General features: G+C 41.0%; 1 protein-coding gene across 3 annotated transcripts in view; it reads right to left on the bottom strand.

Moving 5' to 3' along the window:
* Positions 1 to 20,156, bottom strand: part of GRM1 (glutamate metabotropic receptor 1) — a 192,018-nt gene that overhangs the window by 55,053 nt on the left and 116,809 nt on the right. For all 3 annotated transcript variants that reach the window (XM_059828794.1, XM_059828801.1, XM_059828808.1), the window contains exon 3: positions 12,446 to 12,681. In XM_059828794.1, the coding sequence (XP_059684777.1) occupies positions 12,446 to 12,681 (236 nt within the window). The remainder of the gene's footprint in view (positions 1 to 12,445; positions 12,682 to 20,156) is intronic.

Here is a 20,156-nt window from a genome sequence, read left to right as displayed (position 1 = left end):
TTTAACTAGAAATGAATATTTCATCTTATAAACAAGAGTAAAATATGCCAGCTGATTTTTTTTTGTTCCTTGATTGAATAGTTTGTACATGTAATCAGCAAAGACACTGATTTCAAATCATGATATAGCATTTGAAATCCATCTTATTTTTTCATTAGTTGACTAAAATTTAATGCTGACAAAGGCATTTGAATGGTCCAGCTCAGCCTTTGCATTTAAAGGACATCAGCAAGAGCACAGTTATTTTAATGGAAGATTTGTGAATGGAAAGGAGGGCTTTTGCCCTGTCTGATCCTGATTAGAGGCCATACTCTGATCTGACATCACGATTCCCCAGTCCCAATTTATTCTTTGACTTTGATTCTTTTTTTTTAAATTCTTTTCTCTTCTTTTCTTCTGTCCCCTTTCTTGGGAATATGACAACAGGCAATTCAATTTGTTACTCTTACTGAATGTCCTATAGCTTCTTCTGTCACTCCCAGTCCAACAATAAACTATCTCTGAGGCTCGCTCTCAGACTCTGCAGGGTCCCACAAGTGCCCATGCTCCCAAAGCCTCAGGCACCATTTTAATGTGATTGGTTATTATTGCAGAGACCTTGGATGTGCCTGCTTCTCTTGCTTTCTTTACAGCCTTCCTCCAGTGCCATCTGGATCCTGACCTAGTCTCTCTAAGGACGGGATTCCACAGAGCCCATTTTCTACATGACCTGAACTCCTGTGGAGAAACGATTAAAAAGAAAGAGAACCCAACCTTCAGTCTTCCCCTCTCCCTCAGGTAACTATGTAACCTTGCTGCCTTATTTGCACACTCCATTAAAGACATATTTAGAACTACTATTCTTAACAGATCTGTTATTTGGAACAATTCTAGCAGATAATGAGCTGCTGCTACGCTTACATGAGACAGGAATGAACACACTTAAAATCAAATTTATTTACAAATTTAAGGAAATATTTGCAGACTTTTATGTTATTTGGCTAGCTTTAATCATGTTTTTCACTCTTAATAAAAAAAAAAAATAAAGTTGAGTCAGATACCCTTACAGATATCCTATTATAACACACAATGATGGAAAAATGAAAAGGACTGATTAAATTTCAAGTGTCATGCTTTTCATATGAAGCCTGAGACTTTATCTGAAAGAAAGAGACAGAACTCAGTAATTGTGCTGCAGCTTTCAGAACATTAACCACCTTAGATACTTAAATTAGGAACCTGAATACATATTCAGGCACATAATTAATTGGCTTGATTAATACCTGAACTTCTCTAGCTGCTGTTGACTTCCATGGGAATTATGGGAGATCAGTACCCTTAAAAATCAGGCCAATTTATCTAGGTCTCAGAGCATGCACTTCAGGAGCCTAATTTTGGGCACCTTCATCAGAAAATGCTGGTTCAGAGTTGAAAATAAGCAACCTTCGTATTAGCCACAATATGTATTACCACTGAATGGGGCAAAGTTGTTAACAGAAATCTAGTCGCAGTATATGTTAAATATTTGGCACCAGTACAACACCCAAAACTATTAGTCAGGGTCTTTAGATCAGAATGGAAAAATACGATGAAAATAATAAAATACACATATTCATTAATGTTTCATCTCTGGAGATCTGTGCTCGTATCTGGCATGGAGACAGCAAATGGAACAAATCACAACATAAGCTCTTCTTTGTCCATTGATCTAGACCTGTAAACATCTAAGTACTAGCTCATGGTTGTCAGCGTATGGGCATGAGATCCTGAGGACTTCAAAGGTATGAGTCAATATCTCACGTTAACATCAGACCAAGTACTCCCCTCATGGTAGGATACCAGCCTGTGGCTGGCAGGCACAGACTAGCTGGCCTAACTGTTTTTTTCCTATTTTAAATACCAGTCGTTCTGTGTGAGTCTGAAGAATAGTCGGGAAAGTTATCTAATATTTATCACTCTTTAAAACACTATTGATTTAAGATGGGTTTCAGAATTCTTGCATGACAGTGTACCACCCACCAGCCAGTACTATTGGTTTTCTTTTTCTTTTATTATTATTCTAATAGAACAAACCACTTCTTCCTCTTTGTAGTTTTCAAATTATTGTTAGGAGGATCCACATATTCCCTTGTGACCCTTGCAATATGTAGTACATTAATTGCAAATACACAGGTCACAAAGATCCACTTTATTTTCCCCTTAACTGGACATACGCCCGGAACTGCATTTAAATACAGTATCACAGAAAAGATTCATTTTAAAGCTAAGCTAAGATTAGAAGCTTCTGAATGACGTCTGCATGAGAACAATGCATCACTGATTAGCAGTGAACTAGAGCTAAGCAAATCAGAAGGTAAGATAAGTGGCCCTAATCTTTATTCACACATTAAATTCAAAAGAAAATCAGAAGTAGGATTCTTTCAGATCTGAAAGAATTTTTAAGGCATTCATGTTAGCACACCTCCTTTTTTCCTGAGTGTAGCCAAATGTGACAATGCAGAAAAAAGGGGCTATCCAGCCCAGCCAAAACCAAATTACTGAAGTAGTTGAGATCTCATAAGAAAATGGGCCCTTGCGATGTGACTTTTTAGACAAAATAAACCTGGAAAAACAGGCAGAGCAAACTGGCCTTTGCAGAAAGCAGACAGTACACAGCATAGTATGGTGTGTAGAGTGCTACTGCTTTGAAGAGAACAGCCCTGATGTTCCATCCCTATAGAGCTGAGGCTGAATCCAGAGCTAAATTAAAGGTTTGAACTTGCAGGTTCTTCCAACGCTGCTTTCTATTATATGAATCTCAAAAATCTGAGCTGAAGGAAACCTCTGGAAATCATCCTGTCTCACACCTTGCTGTGCTGCAGTGGCCCTCTCTGACTCAGCCAGCAGCCCAGCCTACTGCAGTAGCTGCTTTCATTATTTTTCCCTAGTTCCCTCCACACTAGCAGACTTCTGCCCTCCCACAGACCTCCCAGTATGAGTGGGAAAACAGAAGTTTATTCTGGCAGCACTACTCTTTGGAGTACACACCTTCCATCAGATTATTCTCCCTGTGGATACCAATACAGCTTATTCTGAGTAGGAGTTTGTGGTTTGTATGGTTAAAGTTTTACTACTCGGGCTCATAATTTACTGTTCTTTACATCACTGCTTGCCCAAGATCTATTAAGAGGAACCCATTTATTTTAAGAACTCTATTGGCTATTTTTCAGAAAATATCCTTGTGCATAAAAGGTATCTCTGGACTGCAGATAGACATGTGTGGGTGTGTGGGTTTGTGTCTACACATGTTAGCCTCTACTGTATCTCCTTTACACTGGTATTTATGGGGTAATGCTGCCAGTAATGACAACCCGTAAAATTGCAAGCTGAGTTTAAGAACTTTCCACCTACAGGTCAATGAGAAGGGAAGATATGATCTAATAAAAGACCAGAAGGGCTGACAGAAGGCAGTTGGCCTTGTTTTCAGATCAGTTACCTGTGTTATTTCATCTGGTTTATTTGCTGATTTGGTTAAATGCTTATATCTAGGCTAATTGTTGTGATGCGTGACTTGCATAAGCAATTGATTTCTAGGAACAAGTCAATTAATTTTAATTGTGTGCTTCTGTCCTCACCATGCCCCTGATAGAAGTTCAAAGCACCTGTGAGAGTCTGAGCAGTCAGGAGTGCCCCCATCACTCTCCGGGCACAGGAGACAGGAGCCCCGAGGAGGCACAAGGGAGCATGATTCATGTGTCCTGTTCTTTTGCAGCACCGTCGGTTTACTCGTGCAATGGAGAAGGCTGAATGTCACAAGCAGACCCAAGGATTGTTTTAATCCCAGAAGTGGAAACTTTGACTGTTAAAACCCACAGTGGAAAAGGTAGGTGTAAATATTAGATTCAGAAAACTTTTGTCATATCCTGTTGTAATATGTATATGGCCTGCAAACTGTCTTCTATGCTGTTTACAAGGTATATGTAAAGGCTTCTTTCCTTTATTTGGTGATGATCTCATTTTTTCATGGATTCCAAAAGAAGAAAAATATTTATTGATATTGTATTTTGATTGACAGCCTGGTTTAAAAGTATTTTTGGAAATATAAAATGTTAGATAAATGCAGCTGCTTTCTTCCAAACACAGAAATAAGAAGCTAGAAGCAAATGAACAAAAACCTGGCCATAGATAATGTCTTCTCCAAATAATTCATATGATTTATGACAGATAAGCACATTATTAATCTTCCTTTCCTTTAAACCTTAAAAGCTGTCTGTAACCTTGTCTGGGAAATAAAATGAGACTACAGCTCTCCTGTCTTATCTGCTGTAAAAAAGCCTTGACTAAAAAGTATAGCAACTAGATTTCTTTCAGAGAAGTTGTCCCTAATAGGCTTCATTCCAGGTGCCCATGAAATTGAGATCAGTTTTGATCACTACTGTAGGATGAATCCTAGGATATCCTGCCTTACACTGTGGACAAAGAGAGTGACACAGGACTCAGCTCCTTCTCTACCACAGGGACCGAAGTATCTAACAGGAATCCAAAGCAGGGGTTAGGGAGGGTGAGTCACAGCATACATAAGGTACAATATATCTTGAAAAAGTCATGACATGTCAATAGCTTGATTCCTTCTTCAAAAGCTTATGAATGTGCTTCCTATACACCGCACAGATGATTTACAAGCAGTGACTGACCTGACAGAGTGTGTGTTCAGGCTTTTTTCTTATAATTAACTTTTTGACGTATTGTAGTGAAAGTAGCTCCTACTGTAGGTGCTTCTGCTGATGCAAAGTCTCATGGGACAGGTGCTCCATGGGGGAAACTTGCAGATGTTGAGATTAAAGGAATGTTCTCAGAGCAGCACCTACGAGCACCTCTGATACAGCAGAATGAGCCCTAATAATGTCTGCTGGATCTAATTTGTCCAACTCTCAACATAACCTGAAACACTCTAAAAACCACTTGGGTCAACTGTCACTGGAAATGCATTCACCCTTTCAGCAAAGTGCAGAAAAAAATCAAATACATGTCCTGGAATGCTTAGTCCACTGATATGAGAAAATGAGGGCCCCATGTTATCTCATATAAATTCATCAAAACTAAGATGGATCTTGAGAAGAAAATCCTTGATTAAGGGAAACTGTGAACTACATTACTGGTGGACTGGATGTAGTCTGAAAGATGCATTAGCCAAGCACAGAACTGTCTGAGGATGGGAATAGGTCAGCCATCAGTCTTCTATCTTCCTATCTGGTGCAATAAGTGCAATCAAGGAGAACTTCACAGACAAATACAGGAAAACAAACATCACGACAGGCATGAGTAGAGGCTCTGTAGATCTTCTAAAAAGACGTTATTATCCTATGTCAGAAAAAACCCCAACCTCACTAAAACTATAAGGACTCTGTCTATGTCTAGATGAGGTAAAACCAGTTACTTTTTAATGAGTGGGTAGTAATGGTGGCAAACACTAAGGGATGCTTTTCAGAGAAATTTTAACTACAGGCAAGCAAGTCAAGCTAGCTCCTGAAGCACTCGTTGAAATAATTGGATTTAGTAGCTTGGTTACAATGTTCCACAGACACAACTATACTACTCCTGTACTTGAACTGGTATGTTCATGTAACACTGCACCGCTCTTTGTGTGTGTTGCTGTGTGGGTCTCTGATATCTAAAACACCTCTGCACCATGGTCCACATCTCTTTCAGATTATGGCTATACCAAGCAAAGTGAATGATTCAAGGTCTTTACAGTGACAAAATAATCTATATTCCCTCCAATTTTTGTCTCAAGAAGCATGACTCTGCATTATTCATACCGAAGCATAAATGCCTTTTCTGGAATATTTAGTCTTCCTCACAAGCTCTTTTCTGCTGTCATTATTATGTTCTGCCCATGATTTGACATGCTATGAAGATTTGTGGTGGACATGCAGAACTACTTAGGTGTGATGAAAGCTCATGTCCTCATTCTGAGCAAGTCTGCTGATGAAGAAAGAAGACGGGAAAAGATACAGCTTCTTAGGACCAAATTTGACACAAGAATATGGTGGCCGTACAGATTCTTGGCAAGAATGAAGGAAAGCAGCATCTTCTGGGTTGTATTGATAGCACAGCCAGTGACTGCAGCATGTGATTACCTCCCCACTACCACCACCCTTTACTTTGCACTCATCAGGATGTATCTAGAATACTGCATACAGTCTGTGAACCCCCAATATAGAGACACTGGAGCACATTCAGCAGAGGACCATCAAGGTGATCCGAAGCTGCAGTCCTTACCCTTTGAGGACAGGCTGAAGGACTTGGGCTTGTTCAGTCTGGAGAAGAGATGGCTGCAGGGGAACCTTACAAGAGCCCCTTATACCTATGGGGTGGTTATCGAGAAGAGAGACAGGTTCTTCATGGTGAAGCATGGTGGGAGGATAAGAGACAATAGGCATAACTTGAAACAAGAGAGGTTCAGACTGGATATGAGGCAAAACTTTTTCACATTCAAGCAGTGGAACAGGTTGACCAGAGACACTGTACCAGCTTCATCCTTGGAGGTTTTCAAGGCCCTAATGAATAAAGCCCTGAGCAACCTGGTCCAAACTCATAGCTTACCCTGCTTTGAGCTGGGGGTTGGACTACAGTCTTCCTGAGTTACCTTCCAGACTGAGTGATTCTATGATTCTGTGACTCTGACTGCACTCAGACTGATTGTTTGTAGTTCTCATGGACTGAGACAGGAATTAGCAGACAAAACAATCCTTATGGCATGACCAAGGTATGAGTAAGCAACCTACAGGGAACTTGGACTGTGACCACCTTTGGAACAAAAAAGAATCTACATTTCCTGTTCTTGTCTGCCATCAATACGTTTCTTCTCCTCGAAGATCAATTGAATTGTTGAATGAATCATGAATTGCCCACTTTGTTCCACTTTGCCCTGTTGAAAAATGTCTGTGCTGATTGCCTGCCAATGTATTTTGTTGTCCCAACAGATGAACTGCTGTGAGCATAATCTGATGTTTGCATCAGTTCCATAACCAATTTCATAACTGTCTCTTGTGGTGCAGAGGAGTACTCATCCCACCCAGTTTACATAAACTCCAGCCATTGTATTATCTGCCAGGAGGTGAATAAGGCATTCTGTAAAAGAGGAGTTAGACTTCTGTACAAGTGTTTGTGCTGCACTGAGTTCTACATCGTTCCTGCATGAGTGTGACTTGCATTTAGTTCTGGCCTACATGGGCTCACCAATACCAACAGAGAAATATTTGTCACTGTAGTTTTGTGGGGAGAAAAACACTTCCATGTGGGCTATTTCTAGCAGATCAGGGAGGAGAAAACATCCTACAGAACTGTTGGAAGGGTATCTGAATTCTCTTGCCTGACATACACAGTCTATCACCTAATCTTGCTGTCAGCATACAATGTCCGTACAATCTCCGAAATGTGGAAGAGGCTGAGTTGTCTGATGAACTGAGACAAGTTGTGACTGTTGCTTGGGGCAGTGCCTGAGGTTGTGTGCTAAGGGAACTTATTGTCAGGTCCATCCTGAATTAGGTAGCTTCTTATTATCTCAAATTCAGAAACAGCTTTTTTTCTGATAGTGTTAAAACAGTCTGCTCTGTTCTGACTTTTCATCTGAAGGGCATGAAGAATGGTGTGAAGTTCTGAACCTCACAGTGAGTTGGGGTTCCATGCAGAGTTACAGGACATGCTTTGTTTCCTAAAGAATGTAGCTACTACATGGAAAACATTGAAAGTACCTTAGTGGCATGGACAGTTTAAGAAGAAGAACTCTTTACTGGAAGTGGGTTTGGCCTGCTAGATATCAAGGAAACTACAGGACAATGGTCATACACAAATATCTCTTTTCTACTGTGGTAGGTTGACCTTGGCTGGCTGGCAGGTGCCCACCAAGCCACTCTCTCACTCCCCCTCCTCAGCAGGACAGGGGAGAGAAAATAAAATCAAAAACTCATGGGTCAAGATAAAGGCAGTTTAATAAAGAAAAGCAAAGGCAATGCATGGAAGCAAAAGAGAATAAAAAGATTTATTCTCTACCTCCATCAGCAGTCAATGCCCAGCCACTTCCTGGGAAGTAGGGCCTCAATATGTAGCAGTTGCTCCGGAACACAAATGCCTTAATAATAAATGACACCTCCCCGCCTCCTCTTAGCTTTTATTGCTGAGCACAACATCATGTGGTGGGGAAACTTTGGTCCGTTTGGGTCAGCTGTCCTGGCTGTGTCACCTCCCAATGTCTTGCCCACTCCCAGCCTACTGGCCTTTGGGGGGACTTGGGGGGTGGAGAGACTGCCTCAGTGTTGTGCAAGAACTGCTCAGCAAACACTGGCCAAAACACTGGTGTGTTATCAACACTTTTCTAGCTACAAAGCACAGTACTATGAGGGCTGCTAAGGGGAAAGTTAACTCTATCCCAGCCAGGTCCAGTACATCTACATACAAAAAAATGTCTACACTTGAATCCTATTGTGTTGAGGAAGAACATCTCCTATAGCAGAGAGAGAAAGAGGAAGAGAGAGAGATGGAGAGGGAGAGAGGCATTCCCTTATGAGAGGTATTTGGCTCCAGCATTACCAAAGAATGAGTCTAAAATAGCTCCCACTCATTTGGCTGCCACCCAAGTGGGAAAAGTAAGTTGTTTAATTTTTGCAAAAAGGGATGATCCAAAAGAGCAGTCACTGCAAAGCTCTCGATGATTGTCTTCTCTTCCCAAGATTTTGTGCTACTACCATATAGTCCTAGTACATCCAGATAAGCTATTCTGAAAATGTGGCCAGTTGTTAGGCATCCCACAGGCTTCACAGAGTAGAACACACTTGGACTTGCTTTCTCCCAGTAGTGCTTAGACCAGATAGACTTTTTTCCCCAAAAATATGCATGTACATTCAGAGCTCAGTGTAACATGAGAATTCCTGAAGGACAACATCAGTCTTCTCAGGGACTGAATGAGGGAATTCAAGCAGTAATTCCTGTCGTCAGAGAAGGGGGATTTCTAGGAACCTGCTTTCCCTTGCTTTGTAGACAGCCTGTAATCCCAAGCTAGTGCTGACTCAACAGTAAAAGGGTGTGAGAAATTGAAAATGCAGCAGCTGTAATTGCTTACAGAGAAGTCCTTGCCTATCCATGAATGCTAAAAATTTAACTTCACATTCCAGTGGCAATTCTGAATAAATCACTCAGTAAAGTGATGAGGTTGTATATGAGCAAATTATACTGGGCAGGCAGTAATTGAAGATTCTCAAATACAAACTTTGTAATTAATCGCCTTTTCCAAATGGATAGGTCCAAGTATTCTGAATCTTTTTAATAAGGTAGTCAGAGAACAACACTGCCTTTCCTTTTTTTGTTTCTGGCTGCTCCTAGGCAATCCACTGCTGAGTAAATACAAATACACTATGCTCCCCTAAATATCACAAGTATTTTTGTCCTTGGTTTTCTTTTTCATCAGATAGTTTCCTGAGATATTAACTCTCCAGACATGGAAGATGAACTTGAGCAGTCTACTGCCTTTGAATCAATTTCTGTCTATGCAAAAGTATGGGTGTGCTTTGTTCTCAGTAAGGACTACCAGTGTACTTCTAGAATACAGAACAGATCAGGACCCAGAGATAGTTACAATGCATGCTAATAATGTGTGTGGACTGCTGGGACCACAGGGGACTCAGCTTTTTCCATAACACAGGACCCTATATGTACCTTGTTACCGGAATATTGATGGAATACTGTGAGATAAGAGTGAAAGCTCTTAGATATAATGGAGTTAAGGTGCTTGAGACCAGTATTGAATACTGATAATATTCCTGCGGTGATGCAGTAGTAGCAGCAGTATTAAAATTTGTAGTACCACAGAGAAGTCAGAACTTCATCTATCGGCAATTTTAATGGATTTCAAATATTAGTCCTTATTATTTATTGAGCAGCATGGATTCTCTCCTTCAAATTTGTGCATGGAAATACTTCGTGAAGGAGGGAAGAGGTAATTCAGACTCCTTTTTTTACAGAGGGTTTGTGAAAAGGCCTGTCTCCAAATCTGTGAGAGGTAAAGAAGGCAGTTTCTTGGCACTGTCATACTAGACCTCCTTGGAGAGAAAGGCTCCACCAGCAAGCTTTGAAGCTGTTAGTATTTGAAGTGACATTCTTAACCCTGCAGAAAGGTCAGATAAAGATATATGTGCAGAAAACTCTGGTGGTGCCAGTCACCAGTCAGCTCTGTGCAGTTAAAGAAAAATAAATATGGTATTTTATTGCCCCCAGACTTGCTGGGGACATGTAGGTCTCTTGATTCTGTAGGTATGCCATTACTGGGAATAGATATCTTGTGGTGCTTCCCTTTGATGGTTTGAGACATTTATGAACTTCTTAGTTGTGTGTGATAAGCCTGAAGGTTATCAGTGGTTCACCACCAAATTTAAGAGCTGATTGTTTTTCAGCAAAGCCTAGAAAGTATTGCACATTTTGAGGCTTCATGCAAAAACTTACGGCTCTTTAGAGGAGGAAAAGATGTTTGAGTGCCTGAATTGTGACTATTAACTGTCAGAGTCTACTAATGTAGACAAATGTTTTTGTGTTTCACTAGTATTATCAGAATGTAGTGGTTCCTGTCACTGATACCTGACACCTTGAGAAGCACAGAACACCAGGGCAGGCATGTAACCTCTGCAGCACCTTCTTCAATGTCCAGTGACTTCAACCCTGGGATGTCCTGAGCCAGTTTGGGGTGGGGTTTTTTTTCCATTCATGGTTTTCTTCCATGAATTTGTTTAACTGCTTTTTTGCTCAAGTACAATTTTAGAGTCTGCAGCAACCACTGTCCGAAAACTCATCTACACATTCTGTGCAGAAGTACCCCATTTTGGCCATTTTGAACACACCACTTGGTATTTGCCTTTGATGAAGCAGATGAAGAATGACTATGCTGGTTCAAACTAAAGTTTTTAGTTTCATAACCGAACAGAGGCTGGGTAACAAACTACCCATGTTTACAACAGCTGCTGAGATTTCCTCAGAAACTAGACCTTTGTATGGACTACCAGCATGAAATTTATTCATCTGAATGGAATGACAAAACAATGCAATTTTAAGCTTCTTTTCTTAAGAAAGAAGGCTATGCATTTGCACTGCGAGTCCATCATTCAACTTCCCCTTAGTAATTTCTGCCCTTGTTGGCCTACATTAACTCCTTCGTCTGAGCTGAGGCACTCTCAAAACCAATTAAATGTATATGCCATAAATCAACATTTTGGTAGAGTCCAAAGTTAATGATTCCTTTGAAGAAAAAATATAAGTGTAACCTCAACATTTATTTAGCCTGTCTGTCTTGCCATTAGCCCCTCAGCACCCAGATGGGCCAGCCTGTCTGCCAGTCAGCACATCAGGCCAGTTTTGAGTCAGTGACAGTATTTGGTGATATGTCTCAGCTCTTAATAAGAGAACTGGGGGGGGGAAACAAAAGGTAATGATGTGGAAGGTGTTGTTAAGAAGTGCTACTGATGGAGAAGGGAAGAACTAGAAACACTATGGGAATTCATCTCAGGGAGCACGTGAAGACCAGCTGAGATTATGGCTGCGGGATAGAGGGTGTGGAGATGTAAAGAATAGAACACAAATCCATGGGAAGCCAGGCTTCATTAGTTTTGTTTATAATGGAGTAACTTCCTTACTATCACAATATACCTTTTTGACTAGAAATGAAATATTTACAAACTACAAACAAAATATTTGCAAAAAATGTTCAGCAAGTATTTACAGATAAGTGATCACCTCAATTTACTAATAAATTTAATCTTACTGAAATATTTTAGTTTATTTTCTCAGACTCTGCCATGGAAGAGAAAACCTGTCTATGCACAGATACACTTCTCTTGCTATGAGGTGAGAGTTACTTTTATTTGTAGGACAGCATGTCTTTTATATGACTGCTATATAGTGGAAACAAACTACAAATGTTTTAATGGGTGAAGAAAAGAAAGGGTGAAGCAGATAACTGGCCAGTTTTAAGACTTATGACTTTTCCTTAAAATTTGTTTTCTGTCATAATATTTTTTGTGAATTCCCTGATTATTCAGCTGATCAGAAAAGCTGGCTTTGAGAAAAAAAACTTTAAATTTATTCCTATTTTTGTTAAAATTTAATGGTTACTTATTTTTTACAAGCCATATTACAAACATGGACACTCTTGTCAACCTCAGCATAGCCCTAAAACATGAAAAGGGAACAAGAAGTTCTATAACAGAGCAGAACTAAATTGAGAGGAGATTGTGCAATCAGTACCAGACATACTCCCACCAGAGTTGGGATTTTCATCTGTAGAATTTGGGGTTGGCACTTTTCACCGGCGATTTACACATTTTAAAAAAAAAAAAAAACAAACCAAACCAACCAAACAAACAAACAAAAAAACAAAAAAAAACCCCAAAGACAAATTTTTGCCAGAGCACAGATTCAAACAGGAAAATAGTTGACAGGTTACCAGTGCAGTTCTTCTGGAAGTTGGTATTCTCTAGCGGGTGCCCCGGGATGCGACACTGAAATCTGTGCTGCCAGAACTCAGGAAACCAGGGGTTGCGGGTGTTGGTGTCCAGACGCAGCTTCAGATAGTAGTCATCAAATGACAAGACCTCTGGAGACTGCAGTTTGATAGTGATGCCTCCGTTTGCTTCAGGTTCATAACCTTCAATGACTTCATCTCTGTCTGCCCAACCATCACTGAAAAGAGGCAAAAGAACACTTATTACACAAAGACAGGAAACTTGTTTTGAAAAAGCAACCAGCCAAAGGCAGGCCAGCACCCTCGGAAGCAAGTGATTAAGGGGTAATGTAAAGGTACGTCTAAAATTCAGGCAGAGCGGGAAAGAAGACACAGTGATGGAGACTTGTAATGAGCAGTCTGACTGATTTCATGCAGAGTCCTCATTAACTCATGTGGAATGATGAGGATTTATCCTTGACCCTGTGGAAAGGGTTTTTGGGCATAGCTTCTGGTGTGACGTCTTTATGACTGAAGAGATTCTGCATTATTTAGGCTGTCCTGTAAGGGGTGGAAACTGAAAGAATTAGTATCGATGGAAAGGAAGCTGAGCCAGGATCCTGGTGTTTTGCCGAAGAGATCTCAGAATGCATGGATCTTAGAGCTAGAAGAGTAATTCAAATCAAACATAAAGTGAGTAATGCATTGTGTTGGAAGAGAATGGAATAAGAATCCTCGATAAAGTTGACCAAACTAAAAAGAAAACCACATGCTATTCTCACACTGCATGGGATTTGTGATAACATGCTTTTTTTCCCCCCTTCTTCTTCTTTTTTTTTTTTTTAACAAGCAATGGCTTTCTATTTTACTTCTCTGTTTATTCATGTAAGAGATGCTTTAAAAACCTGAAGAAAAAACTTTTTCTTGACAACAGTATTTCATGGAAAGTCTATTTTAACCGGTTTGAACAAAGTCCATTTGGCTTAGCATCTGAGTTTTACTTTAGTTGTTTTAACAAGAAGTCCATTGATTTAGTGTCATTCTCCAGTTCTTATTAGGGTCCCCTAAGAACAGTGCTATTACGGTCTAATTTAAGTGCAAATATAAGTCAGCCACTGCTTAATTTTAATATGCTGCGCACGTCATGAGAGAAATAGATTATTGTGGCACCTCAGATCTAGCTCTATCCACTCAGAATCAATTCAGCAGCACTGGTGCTGTGAAAAGCAGACAGATGAAGCACTTCCAGCAGCAAAGAGCTCAAGAGGAAAAACGTGATTGACCACTAAGAGATAAGTCTCTGTTTCACCCAAAAGAGGCTTGCATCCTGAACTCCAGACAGACTGAAAGAAGGTCCTTGTTAGGAGCCTCTTACACACAACCTTGAGAAGAGCATCAGGGTGCAGACCGTAGCAGCTGAGGGCATTTACAAGACACACAGCATAGATGTGCCTGGGACTCCACAATGGAAAATAGACAAGATTTGAAGTAGCATGCTCTGTCACAGTCCTAGTCAAACAGCTGTAAAGTGACTATGCATTGGGCACATGTGAGTCTTTGGTTCCCAGCCACCAGACTGAACAGCGGCATGGTTTAGCTGACATTCACGTTAACTGCTGCATCTGTGTTGTAGGCACCTGAGAAAAAATGGCAGGTCTGCATGGAAATACAGGAAAGCCCGTGTACTGAATGCTTTCCATATGGGACACATGACCCAAGCCTCTATTACAGGAAGTTATTTAAGACATGGGACATCTGGCAGCCCACTGACTGAGTGATCAACAGATTCCTTTCAAACTGGGCCCAGGGACCCACAAATCTATACTTTAAGATGGCACTACATGGCACCATCCAGCCAGGATTTCTGCTTTGTTTCCTCCTTTGCCAAAGCCTTGCAGTAGAACTGCCCAAAATTTCTGAGCTTACAAAACACTGACCAATATCTTCATATAGCCAAGCAGCATGAGATGCATGTATATGCATGTTGCATCTCACATGTGGTATGAGAGCAGAGAGCAGGGGGAGGTGCGGGGAGTAGGTCACAGGAGGGAGACAGGAACGGCTGAAGAGTCCTGCTGTGAAACAGGGGGGTGGGTATGGTATGGTATCCCAAAGTGACTCTTTCTGCTAGACTGAACCCAGCAGCATCTGCTGGGCCACTTCTTCCCACAGCCAGCGATGGAGATTACTCAGGTCCTGCCTTTGTACCAATATAGCCCGAATGATAGCCACGTGGCACAGCCCTGGCCTGACAGCTGCTCTTGAATTGCCACAGGAGTGCACAGAGTTCAAAAGCCTCAATTTGTCCACCCCTGCTCCCTGCCCCACTAGACTGCCTTGAGTTTTGGAGAGGGAAAGAAGCCACAGGTCATCCTTTCTGCACCCCCCCACTCCTCAATTGTCCATGAGCTGAGGGCAACTTGTAAAATATACTGTGCACCCTGACTGCCTCACAACAGATCGGTCTAGATAACCCTACAAAGGTAAAACCAGGAGAACAAACTTTTTGGATTTCACATAATTCTAGCCATAAGCTAGCACCAGAGGGGACAAAAAGACACAATATTTATTTCTTCTTATGTGGGGGAAAAACAAGCAAGAGGCCACTCTTACAGCGTAAGTAATTGAGTCCTAATTGCATGATTGCTTCACTACTTGTCACAATGTTTATGGCTTGCAAAGTGTAGACTCAAACAGAAACATTAATGAGTCGAAAAGATTAAGTAAATTGGGCCATTTTTTACAAGACTTTTTAGAAAGGAGGTAGTTTCTCTACTGCTTGGATTCCTACCAGCCAAACATAAGAGTGATTTATTTCCCCTCCCCTGTAAGTTTGGCTTGGAAAACTGCCACATTCACTCTGAAAGCAAAGCAGAGCAATTCTGCAAAGGCAAGAGAAAGTGTATTTCAAGTTCTCTGAGGGCAGCTGATGGAAAAGTTCCCCTAAATTGGAATGCAGATTGCCACCTAATGTTTCTTTGTCTCTTTCTGGCCCCAAATGTTTTCTGTTCTCTCTTCAACTTCCTCAAATTGTTAGATCTGACTGATAAGTTTTGCGTGCAGTGAAATGTGAAGAAAAGGCACTGGAATCAGAGAAAAAAGTTCATACATGTTGAAGTTCATATGGGAGCTTTGCTCTACTTTCAGTAAAGTCAAGGAAGCAAAAAGGAGTCCTCTGGTCTCTTAGGGGACACGTGCCATCCTGGCAGCTGCAGGCTGGCTGTGCTGAAAGGTGCCCTAAGGGGGCCATGCAGCCCTACCAACAGCCGTGGGAGGATTATCAGAGACCTAAGATCTTTTTCTAATCTCTGCCTATATTCCTTCTTACTGTGTATATTAAAAAAAGAAAGACAGGGGGAAAAAAAAAGGATTGCCTGGGAACTGTGCATCCTTAGTGCCGTATGAATAAATGGAAAGTGTTCCAGAAGACAATGTTAAAAAAATTGACATTTCTAATGCTGGGCAACAGCATGATACTGAAGTCCAGATGACAGTGTCCATGTCAGTGATGGAATCAGAAGACCAAAAGCTGATTCATCGGAAAAACAAAATCTCATTAAAAAAAGGCAGCGCATACTATTCTTTTGTTGTCCAAATCGAGTACTGTCCACCTACTTTCTTTCTTTCATCCTGCTAAGTAGCAAGTAGCACCACACGTAGGACTTTTTGCAAAACCATCTTTCTGTGTGCCTTTACTGCAGATTTCAGGAGGTGGCCCAATATCCATCACCCAAACTGCCTTGCCTGATGAGTTTCCATTGTAGGTTTTGTGTGACTTTCTGGCCTTGAAACATGCCGGGTACATTGTGCAACAGTTGATCTGAAGCTCTGTGTGTGGGTTTAAAGTGTGAAGACAGAAACAGCGAGGGAGGGACAAGTGTGTGGGTGTCAAAACAGCAACCATTCTGTTCGCTCTTAGGAGAGAAAGAACCAACTGCTTTTGTTATGGTTTTGTGGTATTTATCACAGTCAAAATGGTCACTGATATTCTGCAAGCTACTCTCAGTCCAAGTCCGAGTCTGGTGACTGACATTCATTATGCCAAACCCAAATTTCAGCATTCAGTCACAAATAAAAATCAAGCAGAAAGGGAAGAAGCCCAGAGCTACCCCACCTAGCTTCAGAAGTCCTACTTCCCATTATCACAGACTGAATTTGAAGAAACAAAGCTGTTTTTTTCTTAACTAGTTTACTATTCTGCTGTGTGACAACGGACATTTCTGAATTGTGGCTTCAGCACCTTAGCCTCTCTGTGTTTTCTGAACTGCAGACACATATATTCCTGTGACTGAAATACCAGGAGAAATGTAATGGATTTCCAATTTCCTCTCCTCTTCCAAACGTGAACACTGTCAGCTGCTTTTCACATGGGCTGATGAGACAACCAGCAATCAGACTTTCTATTTTAATCTCCTCAGAAGTTAACTCTTAAACTATGCAGCAGCAGCTCTGCTCTGCTTCCCCACACAGCACTCAGAGCATTACTATTCCAGATGCTTTTTCCAAATAAGCAAACACGGAAAAAGAAAACATGCTGTTGTTTATGAAGACTACTTGCCCTGTGATTGTTGTAGGAGGTGGCATCCTTTCACAGGTAAACAAAAGAAAACACGTTTCTCAGTCGTGGACACTGACTGGCAATTTGATCCCTGCACCTTTATAAGGCTTGATCTGGTGGACCAAAGCTGTAGAGGGCAACTGATTAAGACTCCTCTGCCTGGAAGGCTGTACCATTGGCAACTTTGCCAACTCCCTTTGCATTAGCTAAGGTAATGTTTTCTTAAGATGCTTGCATTCATGATAAGGTTTTTTTAATGCTGTATTGGTCAAGTCATAAAATATATAAAAGAAATGAAGAGCAAAAAGCCCTTTATAAATGCTAAATGAAGTATTTTTGCCATAATCCTTCTGCCTACAGCAGATATTCTTGTCATTATAAAACCAAATAAGTCAATCATCTTTAAATCATTTCCATCTTTTTTTTGGACAGGTTCTGTTCCTGTCCTAGTGGATATTTTTATCCACTTTGAAAACAATGTTACATGTAGCTTTACCTATGTAAATTGGAAACATTAGTTTCAAACTTTCAACCTTCACAGAGGTTCCCTGCAGATATTCCACTCAGGTAGGATAGCAGGGCCCCAGGTGACCATAACTGCCACACAAAAGGATCAGAATCTATATTCTTGCCTTTCTCTCCTTTCCACAAAACTAAAGCCCATGTCAATATATTTTCCTTGTCACGTCAAGGTACATCCCGCAGAGCACGTTTCTGAATGCCTTCTTACCATTGCTCTCAAGGCTGCCAGCTGGCCTGCTGTTATGTTAAACTTCTAATAGATCTAAATATGAGGATACCACCACTCAAAGAATTCAACATTCAATAAAAAGTGCAATGCCATTTTGTTATATATGTCAATAACTTTATTTTTAAGGACAATTATTATATGCTACATGCTGGATTATATAAATAAAAGGCTGGATGTTTTACTTGGAAAGTGCTTTTTGCAAAACCATCTGTCTGTGTGGTGGTCAGACACTGCTTATTGAGAGGTTCAGACACTGCTTATGTAGCAGTACTTCAAAATGCTACAAACCCCTAAATAGTGATAAGTGGAGTTTAAATAATTTGTTATTTGGTTCTGATAAATACCAGTGCTCTGAATTCCCAGAGCTGGTCAGACCTGGAAGCCTGCAAATTCAGTTTTCTCTTTTTATAAAAGTCTTTTCTGACAGCACCCCACTGCAAAATCCAGCACAGATTCTCCTGCCCGCATGCAGGAGTTGTATGACTGTGATGGCCTCCTGCCTGTTTCTCTGGCAGAACGGACAGAAACTCAGAGCTCAGCATAAGACCAACCCAGAAAGTACCAGTGTGGCAGGTGGAATAATTTCGTAGGCAGCTCCACCAAAAAAATAATCAGCATTGCTACTTGATATGAGCACAGGTGGCAGAACCAGGCTCAGAGTAATTTGCAAACAGTACTGTAGCTGGCTGCTTAGCTGCATCTTCTGGGAGTAGACTTCTAAAAAAATTCTTTATTTCACCAGCCTGATGTACTAGGAAGAAAAAACACAATTAGCTTATTGTGAAGGAGGATGGACCTACTCTCTGGCAATAAGGAACTCTACCAAAGATATTCAGTGTCTGTGTAACACATACCTCAAACAGAAGATGCCATGTAAAGAAAATTGAAACTGTCCAATATTCACAAGTCAGCAACTGGCAAAGTGACTTTCCTCCTTAGGCTTATGCATTATCAGTCAATCCCAGTGGTCACCAATGTCAACTGAAAGGTGCTGGCTGTTATTGTTAATGAGCATTGTTTCAAACATGAGAAAAAAAGGCCATTTTTGCACTCATTCATTCTGCTAATTCGTCAGTACTACATACTTGCATTGAAAGGTGAGAGAGCTTTCCTCAGTTGCCAAACCATGAATTCTTAAAAAGCATAGTTTTACTTTTAAATGTGTGACAATTCCTGGCAATCTTAAGGGATTAGTCCCAGGGCTACAGATAAGCCTGTATCTCACTGCTGGGAAGACCAGGCTGAAAGGCTGTATACTGTCATGCTATCACCTGAGGCTTGTTGAGCACTGACAGACCTCCTTAAAACCAGAAGAATCAAATTCACTTAGTCTTGTCAGCTGAAAGAAAAAAAAGGGGGTTTCTAGGCCAGTAGTTTTGCTCCTGCAGGCATAGATGGAGGTAGGCAGGAGTCATCACCTTCCCAAGCTGCCTGTCTTTTGCAGGAGGCATCACAAGGTACTGAGAGACTTGTACCTGTTCCCTTTCCCCACAGACTGTGCTGGGCTTGAACGTACCTTGAATTCCAGCCTTTAGATTGCTCCTAGTTGTTGACCTTCATAGGTCAGTCCTGACCCAAAGCAGCTGAAAGCATCATGGGAATATCAGCTCTGCAAACTGGAAGCAGGAGGAGAAAACCACTGACACTCCTTCTGGGAGGGCAATGGAAAATAAGAGAGAGAAAGAAGATTGCTGCCTTGACAATCTCACACACACACACAAGAGAAGGTACCAGAGGAGCATTTGGTGCCAGACTGTGCAGTTACTGATTTTAGACTCATAACTCACACAGTGCTACTATGTCACTGTGGGTTGTAATCCTGCCATGGACTACAGATTGAAGAGCACGTCAAACCTGGTCAGGACTTGGGCTGGACATCTCTAGGGACTACCAGCGCTACTCAGAAAGAGACCAGTATGATTTATCAGTTAACTCTGCTCCTTTTGAGACAGCTACATGTACCCATCATGGTTTGAACTCTAATGTCCTACAGGAGGTGCTATTATCTGAGAGAAATTGAAAGTTGAAGTTTAAAAATAATTCCCAAGGCCACTTTCTGCAAGTGCTTTGTCATATTTCTCGGTAAATTTTCTGTCCTTGCCAGGTTCTGTTTCATAACATTGCATATGCAGTTTTTCACTTCCCATCCATGATTACTGAAGGTGCGCAGTCGCAGTAGCACATTAGTTCTTGCATCTTATGCAAGCACAAATTGTTGGTACGGGCTTCCAATTTTTATTTAGTGAATCAGTGGATTTTTTTGAATGAGTGACACTCTGTAAAGAACTGAAGTTGATAAATGATAGGTCATTATGTTTCAAATTATTATCATTCACTTTTGTGTGAATTTTCAGGGGTTTTGCACCATTCATTTAAAAAATGTAGATTATAACCTCATGGACCAT

This window comes from Gavia stellata, chromosome 2, assembly GCF_030936135.1.
Source record: "Gavia stellata isolate bGavSte3 chromosome 2, bGavSte3.hap2, whole genome shotgun sequence".
NCBI lineage: Eukaryota > Metazoa > Chordata > Aves > Gaviiformes > Gaviidae > Gavia > Gavia stellata.
This window is presented reverse-complemented; position numbering and strand designations above follow the sequence as displayed.